Source organism: Thermoascus crustaceus (assembly GCF_041956765.1).
Source record: "Thermoascus crustaceus strain CBS 181.67 unplaced genomic scaffold VTN00scaffold_1, whole genome shotgun sequence".
Lineage (NCBI taxonomy): Eukaryota > Fungi > Ascomycota > Eurotiomycetes > Eurotiales > Thermoascaceae > Thermoascus > Thermoascus crustaceus.
Genome location: NW_027192527.1, coordinates 2203789 through 2222855, shown reverse-complemented (window position 1 = coordinate 2222855; position 19067 = coordinate 2203789). Strand labels below are relative to the sequence as shown.

The window sequence follows — 19067 nt, the reverse complement described above, 5'->3', positions numbered from 1 at the left end:
TTTTCCAGAAATGAAATGAAGAGCGAAGAATTGAATAGGTTAGGTACGTAGATAGGTATTTTGTCTAAACCCTTTTTAATTTAAATCAAAAACTAGCCATCTCAATCCAACTCCCCACAAACGCCAACTTCCTCCCCCTCTCCGTGTTCATCCGTCTCGAGAACTCCTCGAAGTTGAGCTTGGCTCCGCTCCCGCCCCGCTCCTTGGCTTCCCGCTCCACCTGGTTCAGGAGCGCCCAGCGCGAGAGGGTCTGTGGGGACGGAGGCCGCGGCGGCGCCTGTTGCGGTTGGATGGTCGGGGAGGCCTGTGGTTGTGATTGCGATTGTGAGGCGGAGGCGGACGGGGTGAGGATCTGTTTCGGTGGGGAGGGGGAGAATTTGGGAGCGGTGGCTTCGGCTTCGGGGGATGAGGAGGATGGAGAGCGTGGGGCGGGGAAGGATGTCAGGCCGTTGGGTTCGAAGCGGAGGCGCATGGGGAATTGTTCGCGCTGGCGCTGGGGAGGTGGGGTGTGGGAGTTTCCTCTGGAAGGAGAAGATTCGGTTTGCTGCTCGTCGACGAGGTCATCATCGTCGGGACGGTGCTGCGGGAGGGTTGGGTCGAAAGGTGATGTTATTCTGGAGGGTAGATCTTTATCGTCGTCGTCGTCTTCGACGGCGTGGACTTCCGGGGATTCAGGTGGAGGAGGGAAGTACTCCATGGCTGATCCATCTGGCCGGTTCTGAGGGATGGTAGGATCAGTCAAGTTTTCTCCGTCCTCTGACGGCGCTCGAAGATGGGTTGGACGTACATCGTCGTCCTCAATCACTGGTTCTGCAACTGTGGGGGACAATACAGGTTCAGGCCTGACAAGCTCTGGCGATTGGGGTATCACGGAATATCCTGCTTCTTGTAGCAGTTCTTCAAGAGACTTATCATGGGCGGGCTTCTCCTGCTCCTCAACTTCGTTATCCCTACCAATGGCTGCGGCGTCCTTCCTAGCAGCGTTCTTCTTCGGGTCCATCTGCTCCACCAGTTCGATCTCCCGTGCCCATCTCTTCCGCTCAGCACGGGTGCGGTACGCTTCCATGAGGAGGTCCTCCTTTGGCTTGAAGAGGATGTCTAGGAGCTCATTGAGACCCTGCTGCGTGACCTGGTACAAGATCTCTTTTCCAGCGTCCCTTTCGACCTCTGGAATCTCAAAACCGCCCCAACGCTCGCCAACAGGAATGCTACGGGACGATGTCGAGGGATTCGACCTTACGTCGTAATCGTCGGCGACATCATCCTGGAAGCGCACCTTGGACGAAGATCTCGAGCGAGGAGAAGGAGGGTGCGATTCTGACTCAGGATGCTGCTGCTCGACTACATCCTCGTCATCGCTCATGCCATCAACATCAGAGTCCTCCTGAAACCCTTCGGGGGCTGTGGCCCCGTCCTCCTCGTCGATGTAGAAGGCCCTACGCCGCCAGCGCTCGTGGATACCTTCTCTTCGCGCCTCTTCCACCCGTCTCTGGTCCTCGTCGTGCATTCTATGATACACAGCAGTTCCAATGCGAGCTCTGTCCACATGGTCCGTGACCTCATACAGAGGGACGTACGCGCCAAGCGCATTCACGATATCTTCCTCGAGGATATGTTCCGCTGGAGGCCAGAAGTCGCTGGCAACCGAGGAACTCGACTGATCCTCGTCCGAGTCTTCATTATCCTCGTCGTCGTCCTCGTCGTCATCGTCATCGTCATCACTATCACTGGTCACAGTTGGCTGCGATTGACGTGGGTTGACGCCCGACAGGCGCACTGTGGACGGGAATACCGGGCGGACACGACCGAATTGCTCCCGTACAGCGGCATCCCCAATAATAGCGTTCCGATCAGCACTGTCGGTGCCATCCGGTCGCAACACACCTTGGTTGTCGATAATCTCCATGTCGCCTTCCAGGTTGGTCCGCTTCCCCTCTCCGGTTCTGGATGCCTCGCCTGATGGGATGCTGCCAGGAAAGGCGGAGCTGATGGGCTGGCTTCCTAGGACGACATCCCGCGCTCCGCCTTCCAGGAAGTCATCTTCCATGCCAGCGACCATGTCCCTGGTCAGTTCACGACTGAGAGCATAGTACGCCCGGAACATCCGCAGGAAATCTTTCCGTTCGACATATCCATCCCTGTCGATATCGTACCCGTTGAATATCCGTCGCATCCTCTCATCAGCGCTCTTGTTGTTAAAGCTTGCCAGACCCTTCAAGAATTCTTCGAAGCCAATCAGGTTGTCTCCATTGGTGTCATAGAACGCAAACATCCGGTCATAGATCAGGCTTGGAGGGGGTGGCCGGATGGACGTGTTTGGTACGAAGCACCGATCAAAAGTCTTTCGATCAATAGCCATGTAGAGCTTATTCGGATCATTCACCCATTCAACATTGGCCAGGCATCGGAACTGGTCCCAGAGAGCGTCAAGTTCAGTGTTCTCGAAGTTGGTCTCCTTCATCAGTCGTTTCGCTAGAGGTCGTGGCAGACTTCGCGGTAGCATCATAGGCTTTCCAGGATACCAAACCGGCTGAGACTGGCGAGGGTTACCCAGGAACGGAGCGGGAATGCGGACCTTGTAGAATAGATGCGTCTTGATGTGCACTTGCATCGCCTCACAGGTCTCGCAAAGGTCATAGTCAATGCAGTTCGCGCATCGATACCTGATTCCCTGGATAGGCATCGCGCCACAACTATTGCATGTCACGCCTCTGTGGATGTATCCATCTCTCCGCGCCTGGTCCTCCGCGATGTGGTAGAGCAGATTGAGCAGGTTCTGTCCCTCTCTCGAGGGAGACGAATCATTATTCCCGTCCCGCCAAGAAAACACGCTCTGCTCGTCCATCATCGTTTCTCCACCATCGAAGTTCTGCGCCGGCGTCGACGGGTCGGCTGCCGCAGACGTAGCCAAGGTCACTCTCTCCCCATTCTGCCGCCGGCGACGTAGCTGTTCACCGTAGTTGCTGTCGGCATTGAATCGCTCAATTGCCCTCTGGATGCTAACGCGCGATATCCCCCGGCGCTGAAGCTCTTCGACCAGGTACTCCCTCTCGGCGCTCCCCTCCCGGATCGTATGCGAGGGCGGAAAATCCAAAGCCAGAAAAGACTCCAGAAAAGTATCCTCCATCGTCTCCCGCATCCGCTCCGCATCGGCCGGCGGGACGCCCACTTCCTCCATGAGCTGGTCCCTGGTCGCGAGAAGCGACGGCAAGAGACCACTCTCAACCCGTCGCCCATCCGCCGTCTCTATCCTGAACGTCCCGTAGACTCCATTCTCCCGCTCGAGCTGCGTCAGGTGGTTGATCGCCCGATACGACGGGGTATCCACAATCTCCGCTTCGTCGTAGTCATGGCGCCTCGCACGGCGGACCGCACCCCGACGGCGCAAGGGCGTCTGCGGGGGCGAGGGGGCGACGAGACCGTGGTGGATCTGGAGAAGAGCGTACGCAGCTACGACACCGGTCAGAAGGTAGAGGACCGGGCGGTATCGCGACAACGAAACGGGGCCGGTCGACGACGGTGGTTCGGACATGACGTGTGAGAGAGAGATAGAGATGAAATCTCTAGAGTAGATGTAGCGGGGAGGGTTCCATTGGGTGCATGGTCAGGTCGGGCTTATTTCAGCGGCACATCTAGAGCTTGTGTTTCGAGCGCCTGCGACGGGTGGGAAATGTCAGAGTGGTGTTGATGGATGGTGGACGGAGCGATCCATGGGCGGCGAAAGAAAGTGGTCCGGGGAAAGATTGCGGCGGGCGAGACCCCGGATGTGTCACCGAAAACCTAACCTCCGCGCCGAAGCTGGTCGTCCCACTGGACGAAATCGCTTATATCGTGGTTTTCTATCTGAAATGGAGTACCAGAGCGTTCGCTGAATAGTAACACGATATTGGAAACCTTCATAATTCATAGAATTATATGCAACAGTATGTGTCTACCTACTTCACAAGTTTACCCACTTTGTGTGTATCTGATCCCCTCTAGATCGTTCTATTTACAGAACCGAATCTCTCTTTTTTTTTTAACACCACAGAACAGTCATATATGCTAAATAACATTTTTTCAACGGCTGAGCGACTTTTCGCGAATGAAAAAGCTGCTGAACAGCGCAAAGAACACAACCCCGATCATGAAGGCAAAGCCCAGGTTCGTCGACCATCCATAGCAGCTTCTCACGATCCTGGCGACGGTCGGATCAAGGGTCTTGATGAAGTCGAGGCTCTGGCGCACCCCTTCCACGATGCGATCAATGTCCTTGTTGCCGCCCAACGCGGAACGTAGTCGGTTGCGGAGAAGCTGCTGGACCACGGTAGATGATAGCGACAGTCCAATGACCGATCCCAGAGATCTGAAAAGATACGAACAGGCTGTCGCAACTGCTTGGTCCTGGGGGGACGCGTTCGAGACTGTATGTCTGTGAGTTACCGCCAAGTTAAGAACACATGACAATGGGAACACTTACTCAGGCCGATCAATGTCGTGGTGACACCAATACCGTTTCCAAAACCCGACATCACCATTCCCAGTATCATCACGACGGTATTCTTAAAGGCGCCTCCAGAAGCAAGGAAGATCACGAGCAGACCACATGTCAACAAGGCGTATCCGGCCACTGTAAGCCAGAAGTATCTTCCTGTCCATCTCATAATAAACCCACTAAACAACGAACCGGACACACCCGCGATGATGCTGGGCAGCAGACGCAACCCTGCGACAGTCGCAGAGACTCCATCGACAGCCTGGAAGTAAAGCGGGATATAGAAAAGTGCCGCGAGCCAGCCTCCAAAGCTGAAAAAGTTGCAACCATAGCATGCGAAAAGCGTCCGATCGAAGATGATATGGCCGGGAGCGAATGGCTCCGCCGCAATGTAAATCTCGATGAGTATGAACAAGATGAACAGTACGGCTGAGATGCTCAGTGAAGCGATGGTTATCGGAAGTTTCCACGAGACGTTGCTTCCACGATCGAGGCCGAGGAGGAATCCGAACACGGCGCCGACGAGGACGACAGCACCCAGGAAATCGATACGGCGAAGCTTCGTCCTCCAGTCGGTCTTTTCCCTGACAGGCAGCTTCAACAGGAACGTTACGGCAGTAAAGGCGAGTAGACAAAGGGGCATTTGTGCAATGAAGGCCCTAGAAGAGTCAGCGATGCCAGAATAGTGCAAAAAGAGAGTACGTACCAGCGCCAGCCAATATAGTCGGCCAGAATACCACCTAAGTCGATATTAGTCGATGAACCGCTGAAGACCAACGAGGATACTGACCTAGCGGTGCTCCAATGCCCGAACCTGTGGCGTAAATAATGTTGATGACGCCCTGCCAAACTCCTCGATCCCGAAGCGGAACAATATCACTCATCAGGATACTAACGACGGTGGTCATACCACCACCTCCGATTCCTTGGAAGACCTAAACTAACGGTCAGCGCCGATACGTAGAATATTCGACTTCTCTACATACTCGAGCCGCAATCAGTTGTTGGATATTCCGCGCGAGACCGCAGAACAGACAGCCTGTCCCAAAGACGGCGTACGCGAAAAGCAGGCATGTTTTCCGGCCGAAGATATCACTCAACCGACCGTACAACGGTTGGAACGAAGTCAAAGTCAGGAAATACGAAGTCGCAATCCAGCTGGTGAGATTGAGGGCTTGAAGATCACTTCCGATCTTGCCATAACTGGCGACGATAATTGTCTGGTCCGCCGCCGACAGGAAAACCTACAGAAACAAAAAGAAAAAGTTAGATATAGACCGCTTTTTGGGCTTTAGAGAGAAGAAATAATATGTTTCATACTCCGATAGAAATCGCCGGAACGATATACTTGAGTTGCTTCCTCGCCTCCGGAACACCTTCAAACTGGGCCTCCCTCGCAGCGTCGATTTGCGACGCGGAAGCCTCCTCTCTGGCTTGCGGGATAGCTCCTGTAGTTACAGGTTTGGTAGCATGGCCGTTCCTCTGCTCGCCCAGCAAGGGCGATGTCTCTGTTGGATGATTATTTTCTAGAGACATTTTGACATATGGGGTCCCCCCTTCCGAGCTACAGGAAACCAAGTTACCTGCGTGACGCGACTTCAAAGGGGGTTATCGGGGGAGAATTGAAATCGCGTCCAGGAGATTCAATCAATTAATACTCGCAAAAGACGGGCGGGCCCGCCACAACTTGTATCATCGCGCATGTCCTCACGTGACGATAAGGGACCCCGCAGGGTTGGCCGATCGGGCGAATCGGATGCGCAACATCGGCCGACGCTCGGAAGGAGTTATCTTATCGGGAATCTTCTCCCACCGATGTTGTCTTTAATATATATGGTTTGATTTTCTTCTTTTTTTTCTCTTTCATTCTGATAATTTATCAGTTTCCATTTACTGTGTAAAAAATAAATGTGCAGAGCTATCATCTAGTGTTGGTAGTTATAGGTGGTAATAATAGTCACCGCATGTTGCATCCACATACTTCATAAAGGCTAATGTATCTGTCCAATCACATAAGACAGATGTACCTTCCTGCATAAGCATAGCTATGTACAGCTCCACGGAGTTTGGCCGATTCGGTCTATTAGTAATGCGACACCTTGCTATTCTCTATCTCGGCTAAAATTGCTGGCACTTGTTGAGATGAGCCACGTATGGATGGTAGATTTTATTTCCATGTGGAGCTAGGATATTGAATAGGACACTAGAATCATTGAGTCAGCCTTGCGTTGAGTTTGCGCTTTCCTGGTATTCTCATAATGTAATATTCCTTTCATGACACAGCTAGCATATCCGATTTTAACAACCAGTAATGCGTGGAAACCCATATATCCTACGTGGTCTAAAACGGAAAGAGTATAAGAAGCGAAAGGAATATGTCGTGAATACAATTTTGATTCGTCATCAATTGAAAGCAGAAGGTATCATGCAGAAGCCATACTCCGCGACTCTTTTTCGGTTTTCACCTTCACTCTCCCCCGTTCGTTAAAGGCATTGGGATAGGTCCTCCAGGAGAATCCGGCAGCCGGGCAGTGAGAACTTCAACACCATCCTCGGTGACCAGAAGGGTATGCTCAAACTGCGCCGACAGAGACCCATCCGCAGTGGTACTGGTCCAGTCGTCTGGCCAAGTCTTGTCCTTGTGTGTTCCCAGGTTGATCATAGGCTCGATGGTGAAGCACATTCCCGGCTTCGCAGCGCCAACGGCCTTATTCTTGCCGTAGTGGGGGATGTTCGGTGCCGTGTGGAAGAGTTGGTTGATACCATGTCCACAGTAGCTCTTCACAACACTGCAATTCCGGCTCTTCGCGTGCTTCTCGATCACATTGCCCGGTTCTCGGAAAAGCATTCCAGGCTTCACGAGCTCGATGGACTTGTCCAAGCACTCTCGTGCGGTTTCCACAACCCGCACAGCGTCCGGGTTCGACCGTGCCTTCTCTCCGACATAGTATGTCTCGTTAAGATCGCCGTGGAATCCGCCATGATACAAGGTGACATCGATGTTGATAATATCGCCGTCTTCAAGAGGTCGCTGGTCTGGAATACCGTGGCAGATAGTCTCGTTGATCGACGTGCAGACCGACTTGGGGAAGTGAACGTAGTTCAATGGCGAGGGATAGGACTGAATAAGGTCAGTATAGGTAGCGCGCCATTCAGCGACAATACAGGAGTACCCACATTCCGCTCTATGCAAGCTTTGTGGACAATCTCGTCGATGTAGTCCGTCGTCACACCAGGTCTTATTTCCCGCGCAGCGATATCCAAGACCTCGCGCGCAAGCCGGCACACCTTCCTCATACCCTCTATCTCCTTCTCATTGAGAATCTTGATATTATGTCTCCCGACAAACTTCTGTTCTGATCGGGGAATGCCGTCGTATGCATAGTCAGGGTGAGGAATCGAGGAGGGAACCTCCCTCTTGGGAGAAAGCGGATAAACAGGTCTCAGGGTGCCAGAGAATGGGTACGTCGGGAATGGGTTGTAGAGCCCGGTTGCTGGATCAGGTTCAGAAACTACCTTCGGAGGGAACAGGTTGGTGAGGAAGTTACTTTTGCTTTTGTGCATCGCCTTGTGCGTGCTCTATCGCATAACGATCAGTATCAGTAAATGCCTGGTCTCTTCGGGTGCAAGAGTGCAACGAGTGCACCTTACGATAGCGCAAGGAAGCCTACCCAGCTCCGCTTGAAACAGTCCTGAGAGCAGAAGAAGCTATCAATGTCCATCTTCAAGCATGTCGGGCACTGCAGGTTACCCGCAGTGTTCTGGCAATCCACCCCGATACATTTGCGGGGCTCGGCAGCTGCTGCCATGTTGTGGAGACAAAATATAGCAAAAATGAGGGGGGAAAAAAACCTAAAAGATAGTATCGGAGAGGGCCTTTGGGACTGGGGAAGAACGTCCTAGTGGAAGGCAAAAATATCTCTGAGATGAGGCGACGGGAGAAGCGCCAAGATCGATTTCCTTTTTTAGCCGTATGGATGCCGTTGGAAGCTTAGACGCCTCAGGCGCCGTTGGCGCTGCCTTTGCCGCCCGCTGCCGCCTTGCATTTTTGTCCGAGAGGTGACGACGTGCGACCTCCGTCTCCGATATCCAGATCTGAATAGAAATCATTCAAGAATGACGGACGTCAAGAGACCGCACAAGGTCGTGATTGTTGGTGCGGGGCCTGTGGGCTCGCTGGCGGCTCTCTATGCTGCCTCGCGGGGTGATGATGTCGAAATGTATGAGCTGCGCGGAGGTATGTCGCCCTCCCTGTTTGGACTTTATCCACCCTTCATTTTGTGCTCAATAAATGCTTTCGTGAATCTTTTTCATTTTAATGCTATTTATCATATCTTTTAGTCATTTTCGTACCGGATGTCTGAAGCTGTTTGAGTGGTTGTCATCTGTACTCTTAGTTGCTCCTGGAATTCAACCTCCTCACTCTTTCCCGCTTTCTGGAAAACTTGCGTCTATCTAAATGTCTTCCCATGCTTTTCCTGATATGATTTTTTTTAAAGTTGTCTATAATTTTGGGATTTAAGGCTTGTGATGTATTATGCTGTTAATATTCGTTCTTTTTGGTTCGTAGATCTCCGCGACCCCTCGACCGTTCCCTTGAACTTCACGAAGTCGATCAACTTAGCCCTTTCGGAGCGTGGTATCAACTCCATGGGACAGACGAACCGGCCCGGCCTTGTTGAGAAGGTGGTGGAGCAGGCTATTCCGATGCATGGTCGAATGATCCATGGAAGAGAAAGGGGAAAACTGTGGGAGGCTGCCCAGGCATACGATGTCCACGGCAGAGTTCGTCTTTCTCTTTAGATTTTGATTCATGAAACACTGACACGGGTCAGGCAATTAATGCTTGCGACAGGGGAGCATTGAATAACGCTCTCCTCGATGAACTCGACAGGACTCCGAATGTGAAAATATTCTTCAACCATAAACTCACGGGCGCCGATTTCCGCAACAATAAAGCCTGGTTCGAGCGCCGTTCGCCGGATGATCCAGCTAATACACGTGCGCCTGAAGTCGAAGTATCTTTTGATTTCTTGATCGGCGCAGATGGTGCTCATTCAGCCACGAGATACCACATGATGAAATATTCCCGTGTGGATTACCAACAGGAGTACATCGATACACTATGGTGTGAATTTCGGATCCCGCCAACAGAGGACGGCAATTTTCGTATCTCACCAAATCACCTGCACATATGGCCTGGCAGGGAGTTTATGTTTATCGCTCTTCCTTCTTCTGACAGGTCATTTACCTGCACGTTATTTGCGCCATCGTCACATTACTCGAAGTTGGAAAGCTCGCCCGAGAAGCTGGTCGAGTTTTTTGACTACTACTTCCCGGGAGTGTGCCCTGACTTGATCACCCCTGACGACCTTCGAGAGCAATTCGCCACAAACCCTCATCTTCCTCTCATTAGCATCAAATGTAGACCCCATCACTTTGGCTCCAACGTCGTGATAATCGGAGACGCCGCGCATGCCGTTCTTCCATTCTACGGTCAGGGCCTGAACGCCGGGCTGGAAGATGTCCGGGTCCTTTTCGAATTTCTTGACAAGTATGGAGTCTATGACTTGCAATCCAGGGACGCCGAAGCTAGGAAGACATTAAGGGCCGCTGCATTCCAAGCATACACTGACCAGCGTGCTCCCGACGCGCATGCGATCAACGACCTATCGAAGAAGAACTACCTCGAGATGCGCTGGGGTGTGAAATCGCCTCTCTACAAGTTCCGCAAGAATCTCGAAGAGACCCTGGATCGTTACTTCCCTCGCTTGGGCTGGCGGACGCAGTACTCCCGGGTCAGCTTCAGCAACGAGCGGTACTCAGAAGTGGTGAAGGCCGTCGAGAGACAAGGCAGAACGCTCACCCTGAGTCTGGGCACTATTCTCGCTTCCCTGTTCGCTGTCTGTGGGTATCTGACATGGAAGTATCCAAGGGAGCTGTCTCCCCTACCGTGGCTCTTGCGTCCTCTGCGGAAGTTAACGAGGGTTTCTTTCACGCTGCTTACCAAGGCAGCTTATTCGACGGATTACATTCATCCGTAGTCCCTGGCAGCAGTTGCCGTTGATTCTGCGGTCAGACAATCATGCTAGATTACACTTATTGAATATGTTCGTCAGTCAAGCAGGACACAACCGAAGCAACTAATGCGCACTCGACCAGTACAGGGGCATAGTTTAAGAGGAACGTCATAGTTGAATTACGTCCAGAGCCATGTCTCGATCTCTCCAAATCCCTGTCGGAGTGTACACATATATGCTAGTGATCAGCAGACTAAATGACTAAATGAAACTGAATGTCGGAAAACCCAACGAAAATGCTTTCGTGATACTTTTGGATGCTCTATAAAGTATGCAACTGGTGTACTCGCATCATTGAACCTTCTTACTGTATTGTGAGAGATTTTTGCGGGGCTAATTTTTGGGTTGATCGTTCTTTTCGGTGCCCCTTCTTTTCCAAGCTGTCAAGAACACAATTATCTTTATCACTGACGTGGGCATGCGTCTATTCGTTTTCAGTAGGAGAGAGTCTATCCGAGTTCCATTTGGGAATTTCCCGACCCTAAGAGGGTACCCTGTACTGTGTCAAACTGGGTACCGATCAGCTCCAGCACAAGAAGCAGATCGATCGGAGTAATAATTACCACTTAGAACCTGTGTCCATTTGTAAATTTTGCAATCTACTGAAATCCGATATGTCTATGTTTATCCGTTTCATCAACATCAGTCCATTGCAATTGTCTGTTAAGATAGAAGTCTTCTTCCATCAACTCCATGTGTAAATAAAGAGTGGTATAATAAAGCACACGATAGAGCTCTGCGCAAAAGGGGGTATATTCCCATTCCCAGTTCCCAGTTCCTTTTCCCCCTTCCCTTCCGATCCCAACCCAACCCATCCCGTGCCAAAACCCAAACGCCGCCCCATGCATGCTTTATTTACAACAACCAACTGACCGAAGCAGGATCTCTGACCAGCAGAGTCCGCTGTAAAGAATAAACTAAAACAAGAAAAGAACCATGAAGCAACCAGAACGATCCCTCCTACTACACACCCCCCCGCTCATTTCCATCCACCGCATGTCTCCTACAATGCATCATCCCCACATGCCCATCCGCCACTATCCCATGTAGCACCGGCCCAAGCCTCCTAAACCGCCACTTGACCCTGGCCTTGATCTAGGCCAGGGCCATGTACCTGACACGGCGGCACGTCTGTCTGTTGTGATGCTCGCCGCTCGGCCAGAGTCGAAAGTCGACTCTGCGTTCCGATTTTGAGTTCTTGCGGACCTTGTCCCGGTCCGTGGTGGCGCGCGGCCAGTCCAGCTTCTTCATGACCCGCTCGAGGGGTTGGAGGCGGGCGGTGAACTCCTCGTCGAAGGGGAATCGGTGGGTCGATTCGAGGAAGAAGTGGGCTTGGAGGTTGCGGAGGTAGTTGTTGAGGACGTAGGGGGGTTGGGCGGTTAGGAAGGTGATCGCTTTCTATGCAGTATGTGTTAATATCTTAAAGGTATATAATGGATAGGAGAAAAGGAGGGAGAGAATAGGAACAGAAAACACAAAGGGGATATAAAACATATGCATACAAAAAAAGACAAACACCACACACCTTACTATCCCCCACCGACTCCGGACAATACAAGAACGTATTCTTCGTCCAGAACACCTGCAAAGCGACCTCCCTCACGTACCAGGAGACGCCGAACAGCGCCAGGTCGCTGAGCGCTATAGAAACACTTCGATACGGCAGCGGCCACTGGCGCCCGGATCTGCTTGGCGTGACGGGGTGGCTTGTCTGGGTCGGGCGGACGTAGACCAGTACGTTTTTGAATATCATCTCCAGGATCTCGGGTGGGAGTTTGTCGAGCATCTTTGTTCCTTTCTTTGTCCTTCGTCCTGGATACTTCCTCTTTCCTCTGGGAGGAGGAAGGATAAGGGGGGAGCGGAAGTAGAAAGGAGAAAGGAGAAAACGGGAGACGACAAACAACCACGCAGTGGTGTCAAAAAAGAAAGAAGTATGAGGAAGTAAGTGGTAAGAAAGGAGATAGGAGCAAGAAAGGAGACCGAACTATCAGGAGCAAAAGCAGGGAGACCGGTCAACGGGACGCCGAAGGAGAGAAGGAAAGAAAGAGATCTTGATTGGAGTCGTAGAACGGAGATATTTATACCTAGGATGCTTGAAGCTACCTTAGGCGAAGGATATATCTTGTATATTCATCAATAGATCTGCTATATTCCTCTTCGAATGGCTCATTATCGAAAAGAATGGATGGTATAAACAGATCTATAGCATCTAATCAATTGTTTTCCTAGATCAATCGAACAGTTTGTCAGGACAGTGTTATAGGTATTCATCAAAGAACAAGAGGAAGCTATTGAGCAGAGCATATTCTATAGCTAATTTTTGGTATTCCTATTGTTTATATGTTAGTCATCGTATCCAGAATAAGACATTGATGAGAATTTGTGGAGCACCTATAGAAACACTCAGTGAAGTACTCCCAAGAATGGTTAGCACTTATTGTTGAGTCACGATATATTTACTAAGCAGGAAAGCATCAGGTAACAGTATTGAAATGGGTCGATCTGAGCATTACTCCACCCAACGCAGTGTTTATAGAATTCGCTGGGGTCTGGGGTCGGCCCACAGAAATCAAAGGGAATAACTGCGTTTTATAACATTCAATCCGGAGCTGATGCCCGCAAAATCATTAATTATAGCAAATCCTAAAGCTTAGGTTCTGCAAGCGCAGTTGAAATATATATATATTCCTGAAAATGAATGAGTTTCCCAGCAATAGTGGGGTCAACAGCGCTGTGAACCTGGGCTGTTCACTGTGCCTTTGACCAGTGAGAACAACGAAGAGACAATGGATAAAACTAGATAAAGAATATAAAATAGGCTATATCCAGTTATACCGATCGGGACACTTTTTTTTTCTTCCCCGCAATTGAATCATCGGCCCATATACAAGTCAAAGTTCGATCTTGTACCTTTTTCTCGTGAACTCGTCGTGACCGGGCGCGTCGTAACCGCGTTCGATCTATTATATACAATATTAGTTGGAGATCGATAGCTGTAAAGAAGTAGACACTTACCAGCCTCGGGACCAAGGTACTCCTGCCAAAGTGATGCTTTATCTCTGAGGCTTGGATTGCCAGCCAGCCAGAAGAAGCAGTCCCTTAGCGAGAGCTTCTTTCTCTGCTGATAAGCGGACTGAGCTGGAGAAAGTGGTAGCTGTCTTCCCGGCAGAGAAACCAAGTTTGGTCGCTTCCATTGTCCGTACGTACTGATGGAGCCATGCGCGGACATTTGCCGCTGGAGGGATCGCATTCATTGATGGATCGTGATATATTGCAGAGACCAAAGGAGAAAGATGGATAAAAGAATCTCATTGTTCTAAAGTTAGAATGTACTTGTATAATAAACGAAATCTATGTGGACCATAAAGAAAATAAAGCCTTTATGCCAGCTCTTAAAAGGGCATTATTCCAAGAAAAGTCCTCAAAAAGGCGGCGAGCACAGAAGACGCCACTATAACAAATTAGTAGTAACTATCAGTACTATGAGGAGCTAGGTAGTGTTGCAGGGTGAACTGTTGAAAATGCAGAATGGAATCATCCTATAGCAATCTCATGCGCTGATGCTGGGGCGTAGAAGGCAGTCCTTCCTGTTGGAGACCAGGATGCTAGAAACTCTGCTTCTACAGGGGAGTTCTGTGCTGGATTTGATTCTGAGTGGGTGAACAGCCTGGTTCTGGTTCCCTATGACTGTCCAAGGAGATCGAGTCTTCATGATTGGTTGGTAACCTTATACTAGAAAGCCAAAACCACGAGAAGTAGATCTTCAGTATGATGTATATCACTACCGGGTATTCGATAAAGAAAAGATTTCATCTCTATGAGATGTGAGTCCGTTCCAGCCTGTCTGAAGCTCTCCAAGGAGGTTACAAGACTGTAGTAAGCCCGCGTAGCATATCTCCTTGTGCAGCTTTACAACCGTCTATATTAGCAGAGTATAGATAAGTAGGCTGGGTAGTATTCAGCGGAAATAGACCCTGCAAGGTTGACAAATCCATTATTTGCTCCGGTCCTGACTCATGGTGGACTGGTGAATATGCTAACTTACAGGTAATGTACATACGTAAGCAGTACATACCCACTCACATAGAATAGAAGGAGGTAGTGAATGCTCTGAATATTCTATCCCCGCACTGTGAGATATTAAATATAAATGCAGCCTGGCTCTTATCTTATCGAAATACTGCTCTCCGATTCTTCCAAGATGGTGGTTCTAACGAGATCCTGACACCCCCTAGAGCTACTTAGGTAGTAGTTTAGTAGGACCCATCCCGCCGGATAAGCCCATGCAAGCTACTGACAGTAAGCTCCCGCGCCGAGCCCGCGCGCGATGACGTCGACTGACGGAACGGATGCCAGATCCATCATCTCTCTCTATCTTACCTAGGAGTAGCCACTTTAATCCGAAGCTGCGGTTTTGCCATCCATGGTCAGGGACCCACGGGTGACGACGAGTCGAGGGAGGTTGTGTGCCATGCAGAAACAGCTCCTGTCTGAGGTCGTCTCTCTCGTCTCGATGGAGGAGGGAGCTAGCTCCATCACTCTGTCCCGGTTTCGCAGTGAAGGAACCCGGTTGTCTTGATTTGATTTGACTTAAACCCATATGGCGCATTCACTTATATAGCATATATCTCCTAATACCCATATAATACCCGTCCAGCTTCTGCTTGTGAAGAAATCTCAAGAACCTCCCCAGTAATCGTCGCAGAAAAGAAGAGAGGCCAACCTTCCACATACATGCATCTGCAAACATGGGCCTCCACGGCTCCAGGTATCGCCTCAAAGTCACCGCCGGGCCCGAATACGACCCCAAGACGCACCAGATGGTCCCCGTCAACCAGGACCAGACGCTGCGGATAGAGAACTCGCACGCGATCGTGAGCCTGTGCGTGAGGGTGCAGAATTATACCGGTATATCTAACACCCCATCCCAACTCTCCCTACCCTCATATTCCATTTCATACCTACCACCTACCTATAGATAGGTGTATATTGACAGAGGATTTACTTGACGCCAAAAAGGATTCCCCGACCCCTCCCCCCCCACACACCCCTACTTCTCCCACCCCCTCCACAAAAACGACCAATACTCCATCTCCTTCTCCCTGGTCCCCAAACACCCCGTCTCGGGAGACGACCTCATCTTCGGCAACGACTTCGAGCGTCCCATCCGCAACCGCCTGCCCCCCGGCTTCAGCACCGCCTTACGCCTCGTCAAGTGGACCATCGACCCCGCGCTGGACGGGGACGCGTACGCGGATAAACCCTACATGTATAGCCCCGCGCTGGAGACGTGGAATCAGTTCCGGATCGGGGGGAGGATTGGGAAGGGGGATGAGGTGTTGGGTGTGCATGATAAAATCGTCGAGGAAGGGGCGGAGGGGGATGATGGTGTTGAGGTCCGGAAGAGGTATAGGATTCCGGAGACAGTGGATGCCAGGAGGAAGTTCTTCCTGGATGAGGGGAATCGGAAACGGTTCGCGTTTGAGCCCGGGAGGGTGTATTTGGCGGATTTTGGGAATCCGTATATTGTGTTTAATGGTGCTGTTTTATCCTCTTTTTTTTCCCCCTTCCCTTCTTTTTCATCCGTTGTTTCAGGGGCACAGAATTTCCCGGGACGATTGGAAGGTTTATCGACTGACCGACTGCCGGCGACAGATTTCTCCCTCCGCCTCCCCGGCTTCAGCCTCCAAGTGACCCGGTACATCGACGAGAAGAACCACGAGCTGCGCTACGTCCTCAAGAACCGGCGCACGGGCGACGTCTACTTCGTCGTCATGTTCACCCTGATCATCCGCGGCTCGCACTCGGAATCCGACCAGATGCACGAGGAGGAAGAGAGGGCGCGGAAAGCAGGTGATGGGAGTGCTCGAGATGATGAGAGGAAGAGTAGCAATGGTAATGATAGTGATAAAGAGAAGCAGCAGAAGCAACTGGGGAGGTTCGATTGGGAGCCGGAGGAGAGGATGAAGAGGGAGGATGAGGGGTGATCTTTTTTTGCTTTTTCTCTGTATTTGGACATATTTGCTTTTCAAGTACATTACCAAGGGTGGGGGTATCAGGCAAGTATGATCTTGCATACTTATCTAGGTGGCATGTTCAATAGAGTCATAGAATAGACTTGTCATATTCATCTTGCTCTGTACTTATATATGCATTTTAGGTAGTAACATCACAAGTTCAGCTGCCCGTCAGCTGCATCTACAACCGCTTCAGCACATCCTCCAGGACCTCCTGGGTCGTCGCCTTGCCGCCCAGATCCGGCGACAGGAACTTGCCCTCGTCGAGGTTGGCGTCCACCGCGGCGTAGATCTTGGCAGCAGCAGGCTCCTCGCCCAGGAACTCGAGCATGAGCGCAACACTGCGCAGGGTCGCGATCGGGTTGGCGATGCCCTTGCCCTCGATGTCCGGCGCGCTGCCGTGGCAGGGCTCACCGATGGCGAAGCTGTCGCCGACGTTGGCGCTCGGCACGAGACCCAGACTGCCGACCAGGGCGGCGGCACCGTCGGACAGGATGTCGCCGTACAGGTTGGGCGCCACGATGACGTCGTAGTACTGCGGCTGGCGGAACAGCTTGTACACCATCGAGTCGACGATCTGCTCCTCGACCTCAACGTTGGCGAACTTCTGGGCCGCGAGTGCCTGGCGGGACGCCTCGCGGAACAGGCCGTCCGTCTGGGACAGGACGTTGGACTTGTGGGTGATGGTCACCATGGGCTTGGAGCGGGTGACGGCCGCACCGCTGGCAGCCGCGACGTCGCGGATCTTCTGGCGGCGCAGGGCGATCTCACCGGCCATGGTGGCGATGCGGGACGAGGCGCGCTCGGAGATACGCTTGACGGCCTCGGCGACCTTGCCGTTGGGGGTGTCGGTGGTGCGCTCCTCCTTGACGTAGAGGTCCTCGGTGTTCTCGCGCACGATGACCAGGTCGATGGGGGAGCCACCGGCGCCGGCGGTGGTCTTGACGGGGCGCACGTTGGCGTAGAGGTCGAGGCGCTTGCGGAGGGCGACGATGGGGGAGGAGTAGCCGGCGACCTTGGTGGTGGGGGAGCTTGTTTACCGTCAGCCTCAACTCCGGGTATGCAATTGCACGAGAGAATATCTGGAAATCATGAAATTGAAGCTCGTACCTGACAGCACCGAACAGAGCACCGTCACACTCCTTCTTCAGCGTCTCGACCGTCTTCTCGGGCAGGGCGGTGCCCGTCCGCTTGAAGGTGTCCCAACCGGCATCGAGGTCGACGAAGGAGAACTTGAGGTTCAGCGAGGCAGGGAGAGCCTCCAGGATCCGTCGACCGGCCTGACATTCGAGTTGTGTCAGCTGCTATCTTGCACCATCTTGCGAAAGCCACTGCGATGCTCGCAGCATGAGTTGTCCGCACATACCGGGATGACCTCCCGCCCGATACCGTCTCCCGGAATCAGACCTGCACGAGATCAGCAATTGAGCTTCAGACGCACATCGACATGCAGTGAAAAGAGCAATTGACCTATCCGCAGGGTTCTGGCAGCCATGGCGTCCTCGAAGCTGGCGTGTCTGCTGGTCGGAGCATGATCGGAGGCGGGGATGTTTTTGTCGTGGATGCGGGACAACGTTGATCCGGGGACACGGAGATGCGTCCCGAGGGTCGGCAGGACTTGCTGTGTTCAGCGGAATGCAGTGCGTAAAGCGTCAAAGCCTCACGAGCTCCTTGCTGATGTCTCTCGACCCCGCCGATCGCATCCAACAACGATGAGGACAGCGCAGTAGCTGGCGGGACGGCGCTGTAAAGGACACGGTTCTGCTCCGTATTTGGCTACTGGAGAAGACGTTACGCTTCAGAGAGCGCACGTACCTTCTCCAGTCCCCATCCATGTTTCATTATTTCGTCCCAGTGGCGGTCCTGCATATGCAACCGCCGCAGCGGCATGTACATGTGCTTCGTTAAGATGCAGACCCAGATATCATGACTATCAGGCGATGATCGGCACAGGCATCACACTGCAGGGGATCAAGGGAACAGCCGCGTGGAACCTCAGCCCTGCGATGGAAGCATCAGCGTCTGCTTGCTGTCAGAGTCACGGCGATCCCCATGTTTTCCCATCAACGGTGCCGTTTCACGCTGATCTGCCGTGGCCCCAGCACCGGAACCGCGGCCCCTGAGGCTCCCCTTGCGCCTGGGCGCTCCGTGCCCCCTAACCACCACTTCTACCACCGCTACTCCTCCTGCGTATCCATACTCTCGTCGCCGTTTCAGGTCTTTCGATCCTTTTTAATCCCTCCTCTCCTGTCCTACCTCCTCTGTTTCTCTCTGTTGCCTGCCTCTGCCTGCCTCTCGCCTCGTGCGGCCCCGCGGGGTCTGTTTATGTCACGTTGCCCCTACTACGCGTCCTCGTCTCGCAGTCCCTCAACCCCTGCCCGCTGCCCGACAGCATCTGGCCGCGTCGCCCCTCCTCCGTTGAACCCTGCTGAGATATCGACGCGGTGTGGGAGATTGCGGAGTTCTTTTTTCCATCCCAGCGTGCTGTGGTCAGTG

General features: G+C 52.2%; 7 protein-coding genes across 7 annotated transcripts; 2 read left to right on the top strand and 5 right to left on the bottom strand.

Moving 5' to 3' along the window:
• Positions 1 to 85: 85 nt before the first annotated feature.
• On the bottom strand, positions 86 to 3532 carry VTN00DRAFT_790 (uncharacterized protein; the record flags this gene model as incomplete). The annotated part of the gene is made up of 1 exon (XM_069434694.1): positions 86 to 3532. The coding sequence occupies one exon, from the start codon at positions 3530 to 3532 to the stop codon at positions 86 to 88; it is 3447 nt and encodes a 1148-aa protein (XP_069291497.1).
• Positions 3533 to 4059: 527 nt separating this feature from the next.
• VTN00DRAFT_789 (uncharacterized protein) lies at positions 4060 to 6010 on the bottom strand (the record flags this gene model as incomplete). The annotated part of the gene is made up of 6 exons (XM_069434682.1): positions 4060 to 4403; positions 4460 to 5133; positions 5181 to 5214; positions 5265 to 5409; positions 5461 to 5718; positions 5795 to 6010. 6 exons carry the CDS (start codon positions 6008 to 6010, stop codon positions 4060 to 4062), a joined length of 1671 nt encoding a protein of 556 aa, XP_069291496.1.
• A 931-nt stretch (positions 6011 to 6941) lies between these two features.
• On the bottom strand, positions 6942 to 8283 carry VTN00DRAFT_788 (uncharacterized protein; the record flags this gene model as incomplete). Its single annotated transcript, XM_069434671.1, has 4 exons — positions 6942 to 7595; positions 7652 to 7968; positions 8023 to 8053; positions 8146 to 8283. 4 exons carry the CDS (start codon positions 8281 to 8283, stop codon positions 6942 to 6944), a joined length of 1140 nt encoding a protein of 379 aa, XP_069291495.1.
• Positions 8284 to 8590: 307 nt separating this feature from the next.
• Positions 8591 to 10518, top strand: VTN00DRAFT_787 (uncharacterized protein; the record flags this gene model as incomplete). The annotated part of the gene is made up of 3 exons (XM_069434660.1): positions 8591 to 8711; positions 9045 to 9259; positions 9310 to 10518. 3 exons carry the CDS (start codon positions 8591 to 8593, stop codon positions 10516 to 10518), a joined length of 1545 nt encoding a protein of 514 aa, XP_069291494.1.
• A 1131-nt stretch (positions 10519 to 11649) lies between these two features.
• Positions 11650 to 12340, bottom strand: VTN00DRAFT_786 (uncharacterized protein; the record flags this gene model as incomplete). Its single annotated transcript, XM_069434649.1, has 2 exons — positions 11650 to 11952; positions 12080 to 12340. 2 exons carry the CDS (start codon positions 12338 to 12340, stop codon positions 11650 to 11652), a joined length of 564 nt encoding a protein of 187 aa, XP_069291493.1.
• Positions 12341 to 15302: 2962 nt separating this feature from the next.
• On the top strand, positions 15303 to 16541 carry VTN00DRAFT_785 (uncharacterized protein; the record flags this gene model as incomplete). Its single annotated transcript, XM_069434638.1, has 3 exons — positions 15303 to 15462; positions 15574 to 16092; positions 16150 to 16541. 3 exons carry the CDS (start codon positions 15303 to 15305, stop codon positions 16539 to 16541), a joined length of 1071 nt encoding a protein of 356 aa, XP_069291492.1.
• A 211-nt stretch (positions 16542 to 16752) lies between these two features.
• On the bottom strand, positions 16753 to 18066 carry VTN00DRAFT_784 (uncharacterized protein; the record flags this gene model as incomplete). The annotated part of the gene is made up of 4 exons (XM_069434627.1): positions 16753 to 17602; positions 17682 to 17851; positions 17938 to 17978; positions 18042 to 18066. 4 exons carry the CDS (start codon positions 18064 to 18066, stop codon positions 16753 to 16755), a joined length of 1086 nt encoding a protein of 361 aa, XP_069291491.1.
• Positions 18067 to 19067: the final 1001 nt, after the last annotated feature.